Below are 4,853 nucleotides of genomic sequence, written 5' to 3'. Positions count from 1 at the left end.
GCTTTTACAGCAAAAAGGTTTAACATTCGTATCGATTGTTTAAGCATCGTTAATAATCCTATTCTAAGACAATGTGCTATTATAAAAAAAGGATTGTACGGTAGTGGCAAAAAAAGAAATATTTAAATTTGCAATAACAAATTTTATAATATGACAAATTTGCTTTTGTTAAAAGCGTATAAACATTTATTACTAATAAGCAGTGTATTTATTTATTACGCAAACACAATGCTTATATTAGTTAAATGAAAAAAAAGCTGGCAAAAAAAAAGTATTTTTATTTAAAATTTAGTATGTCGCCTTTTGCCCTTAATAATTAGTTGAATCTGCTGTGTATGCTCTTTACTAACTTTTTACACACATCTACATCTATTTTAATTTATTTCTCTTCAACGCATTTCTTTAACTTATTTATATTTTTTGGTCTTTTTTCCTACTTCTATCTTACGAATATGCCACAATTTTTCTATAGAATTTATGTCGAGAGATTGTGTAAGCCAATCTAAAGTTAAATTTAAATTCTCTCAAATAATTTCTATTACATTTACTCGTATGTTTTAGATAATTATCTTACTATAAAATAAAATTTTTAAGCGAAAGCCTCAAAATAATTGTTTAAATTCTACAGTATGCTTCGCTATTCATTTATCCATCAATATTACATATTTTTCAGACACCTACACTCGAAAAACATGTCCAAACGTTACTACAGCCTTTATGTCTTACTTTCGGGTTTAAATTTTTTTATTATATCTTTGGCCAACTTTCTTCGCACATAAACTCTTTCATCAGATCAAAAAAAAGTTTATTTTTGTTTTTTCACTAGAAATAACCTTATTCCATCTTTGATCAGAGTAGCAAGCATGTTTGCTTGCCCAACGTTTTCTTTTCAAAATATGCTTTTTAGACAAAAATGGTTTTTTACTTGCAATCCTATCATGTGATCCCAATTTACACAAATTATCTCTTATACATTGAACAGATTTTTTTTTTAGTTTCTCTTTTATATTATAAAGCAAGCTTAATACTGCAAATTTGTAAATCTGAATTTATTTTTTTTTCAAATAGGATAAATCATTAATATTAAATAATGAAGGTATTAGAATCTGCTTTTTTTGTCTGTTTTGTTATAGTTTTCTTAAGTTTAGACACTGCTGACCGGCTCATCGAGATCCTTTTTTGCATTTCTGTTTGTTTTGTGCCCTTTTAAAGTAAGCCTTAATTTAAAATTTTTACTTAAAGATAATTTTGTGCCATAGGGAATAAAAATAAAGCTTTTTATAGTCTTAAATGAAATTTGTTTACTAAAAAATATAACTTTTTTTTGCTACCTAAAATAAAAATTTTTCTGTCAATACCAAAAAAAGCTTTAAAAGAACAATGTTAATTGTTGCAAAGTATTTTATAATTTTTTATAAAGTAAAAAACTAAAGGTTGTGGGTATAAAATGTATGATTACTATATTATTTTAATATTCCTTTTTTGCCACCGCTGTACACGCTGAGTATGCAGGCCAGTAATAGGATCTAAAATTTGTATCTATAACAAACAGTGTAATTGTCATAATCATCTGAGCCGGATAGGCTTCTATAAGCTTTCCATTCATTGGAGTGTATAATGCCTCCGGCCTTAACAATAGAATTTATTATAGGAATAAGAACATTTGCAGATCTAGATTCTACAATAGTAGCATATCGAATGCAGGTTTAAGTGATGTATCTACGATATAGAAACACCAACAGGTCTGTGAAATTTACCTCTTGATTCTTCACATTACAACTTAGCTTGGTTTCATCTATTTGCACAATAATATTATGACCTCTCGATTTAATGGAATTATCAATGAAAAATATCACAATTTGTTCGTTGATAATGTTTTGTAGCTTGATTAAAGAAGCTTTCTCAATGCCTAAATGTTCAATAATTTTAGAATAATTATCACCATACGAATAGTAATAATTTGTTTTAGTATTATTTTAATATCAGTTTTAAAAAAGTAGAGCCAAGAATTGAACCGTAGAAAAATGGTTGTCTGATAATGTTGAAAATCATAAAAGCAGCATCTATATTAAACTTATCAAGAATTTCAAAATTATGCACGAGGCGCATATTTTTATGGCAAAACCCAAAAGTTTGTTCATCTTTCATTAAACTTCATCCAAACAATAAACTTAAAATTTCGTTTGCATCTGCTTTAATTATTAGATATAATTCTGTTTCTCTTATCAATTTAAGGGTTAAAAAATTGATATGATATAACAGATCCTCCCAGCCCCTTGGTGGGGAACTGAGAAGATCTGATCCAAGATTTAATAAGATTTTTACTTATTTATTTCTAATTATAATTCAATTTTTGTTTTGGATGAACTTGAATGTTGGTTTTTGATAATATTATTTTGATGTGTAGAGAGGGAAATCTAATGTTAAGGAAGATGCTGTTGAAATGATTAAAAAAGTATAGAAACAAAGTCGCGAACATTTCGTTATATTTATACACTACAGGATTATAAAATTTTATGAAATGAAAGTATTTTTTTACTGATTAAATCAAAAAAGTCGGAAATTTTGCTGATATAGGACCAAAACTATAGACAACTTGAAAAAGTTATTAACAAATATAAATGTATATTTTTAAATGGGCAAGTTAAATTTTTAAAAATTCTAATTATGATGCAGGAATTGAAGCACTAGTATAAATGTTAGCAAAAAATGTAAAATTGTCCTGAGCGGAGGTAAATCGTCTGTTGGTGTTAATTATACTCTGTTTTTGAAAAAAAATTTTTTTAGTCCCCAATGACTAGAAAAGTGAAAACTGAAATCATTGATGCAGAGAGAATATGTAACAGTGAGAGTATCTTAGTTGTTAGAATTAATGAAGTCTTCATTGACAACAGGTTTACAGATGCTACCACATTCAATGTAACACTTTGAAAATTGGTGCTTTTTGCTAATATTATGATATGTAGCGAGTGTCAAAGGCGGTCTTGAATGTGATATGTAAAGCGTAAAAGTGCACAAGATGGCTACAATTAGGTCTTAAAAGGGTTGTATATGCACACATGTTCATTAAAAACAGATAGCTTTTTTGATTTATTTAAGATTGGTTTAAAAACCATTTTCAAAGCTATCTATAGTTACCTTTCTAGACTAATTTTCGTAGATATTGCATATGAACTTAATGTACGACTGTAAACAGCCGATCTTTTATGGAATGTATTTGTGAATATGTGGCTGCCCAAACAATTAGAATAGGCGGGCTAGACTAGCAAGGGTTGCCAAAGTTTGTATAAATTTACGAGATCGTTTTTAAAAGGTAATATAACCGGGGAAGAATTAGAAATAGGGAATGATGCTATCGTGGCCATTCTAATGGTCACTAAGTGAGCGAAATTTGGAGCAAGATGATTGGCTGTTAAAACCACAAATATTGCTGCCCTAAGGAAGGGATAGGTTCAGTTAATAAATTCTTTAATTGAGACAGTTACATAAAAGGTATTGAAAGGGGATCAAAAAGATACTTTATTTTATCTGTAGAAAATAGAATCGCAGCTACTATTGCGCAATTAACTTTAAAAATGTTTTGTCTGGAATGCTATAGTAATAGATGATTGACGTGCATACAATGCTCTACTTAAAACTTTAAATTTATCCACCGTGCCGAATTATGTTAATGAAACGAAAAATTTTTCGATTTATTTTTTGACCCCTTGTGTTCTTTTGTACACACACAACCTATAGAAGGTCTGTGGTCTAAATTAAAGTAATTTTTAAGAAAAAAAATGGTCTATTGCAAAAGCAGCATTTGAGTAATTGGTACAAATTATTTGGATGTATTATATTTATAAGCAGAAGAGGACGAACAAATTGCTAAAATTATTAAATAGATTGATTTTTGTATTTTTCATCAATTTTCAAAACAGCGTATAATTAATACCAACCCATAAACTTTATTTGATTTATATATCAAATTGCACAAATACACGCATAGTCAGCTTTAACGAAAAAATTGTTTAATTAAAATAAAACATTTGGCTAAAAATAGCTTTACTAGGCAGATTTTACAGGGGGCAAAAAAAATTTTTTTTAGCCCTTCTTTAAAAATAAGAAGAATTATGATGACAAACGAAGAAATACAAAATTTGTACTTTCAAGTTAAATTGTCGAAACAAAGGCGAAAATGTCCTCGTTGTTCATCTGATACTCAAATAGAATGTTCCGATGATGCTTTTTTGCGACGCAAATGGAAAAGATGCAGATTGTTATTTACTATCTGGAAAAGCACCTTTTTCAAACACGCACATCTTAACAATATTTTATTGCCTAAGATAATTAAATTATGGTTTACAGGTGCTTCTTGTGGTCTAATGGCGCACATATTAGGCTGCAGTAAACAAAATATAGTCAATACTATAAATAAACTGCAGATCTTTAATATTTATGAGCGTTATTTTAAAGACGTAAAACAAATTATTGAGGAAACAACATCGTTGTAGAAACTGATGAATCAAAAATAGGAAAAGATAAATATAACAGGGGAAAGCCTGTAAAAGGGTTTTGGTATGTTAAAATGTGCCACCGATAAAAAAATAATTTTTATTCTATTAAAAAATTTGATAGGCAGACCTTAATTCCTTTATTATTTAAACACGTTAATACTGAATCCACAATATATTCAGATATGTGAAAAGCTTATTTTAATTTGGGGTTACATTTTTAAAAATACCACATGGTAAATCATTCAGTAACTTTTAGAGATCAAAAAACAGGTGTTCATACTAACACAATAGAGAAAAACTGGCGTTCATTAACAGCCTCTATACCTAATAGGAGTAGGAAAGAAAGACTTGTTGTTT

General features: G+C 28.5%; 3 protein-coding genes across 3 annotated transcripts; all 3 read left to right on the top strand.

Annotated features, from left to right (window-relative positions):
- AAJ76_1710005377 (hypothetical protein) lies at positions 1-126 on the top strand (the record flags this gene model as incomplete). The annotated part of the gene is made up of 1 exon (XM_024474243.1): positions 1-126. A coding segment is annotated over one exon (126 nt), but the record flags the coding sequence as incomplete, so codon positions are not given.
- A 2,667-nt stretch (positions 127-2,793) lies between these two features.
- AAJ76_1710002584 (hypothetical protein) lies at positions 2,794-2,931 on the top strand (the record flags this gene model as incomplete). Its single annotated transcript, XM_024474242.1, has 1 exon — positions 2,794-2,931. One exon carries the CDS (start codon positions 2,794-2,796, stop codon positions 2,929-2,931), a length of 138 nt encoding a protein of 45 aa, XP_024329671.1.
- Positions 2,932-4,112: 1,181 nt separating this feature from the next.
- On the top strand, positions 4,113-4,493 carry AAJ76_1710001265 (hypothetical protein; the record flags this gene model as incomplete). Its single annotated transcript, XM_024474241.1, has 1 exon — positions 4,113-4,493. One exon carries the CDS (start codon positions 4,113-4,115, stop codon positions 4,491-4,493), a length of 381 nt encoding a protein of 126 aa, XP_024329670.1.
- Positions 4,494-4,853: the final 360 nt, after the last annotated feature.

Source organism: Vairimorpha ceranae (genome assembly GCF_000988165.1).
Source record: "Vairimorpha ceranae strain PA08 1199 chromosome Unknown NODE_171, whole genome shotgun sequence".
Taxonomy (NCBI): Eukaryota; Fungi; Microsporidia; family Nosematidae; genus Vairimorpha; species Vairimorpha ceranae.
The sequence above is the reverse complement of the archived record's forward strand: the minus strand, read 5'-3'. Positions and strand labels throughout refer to the sequence as shown.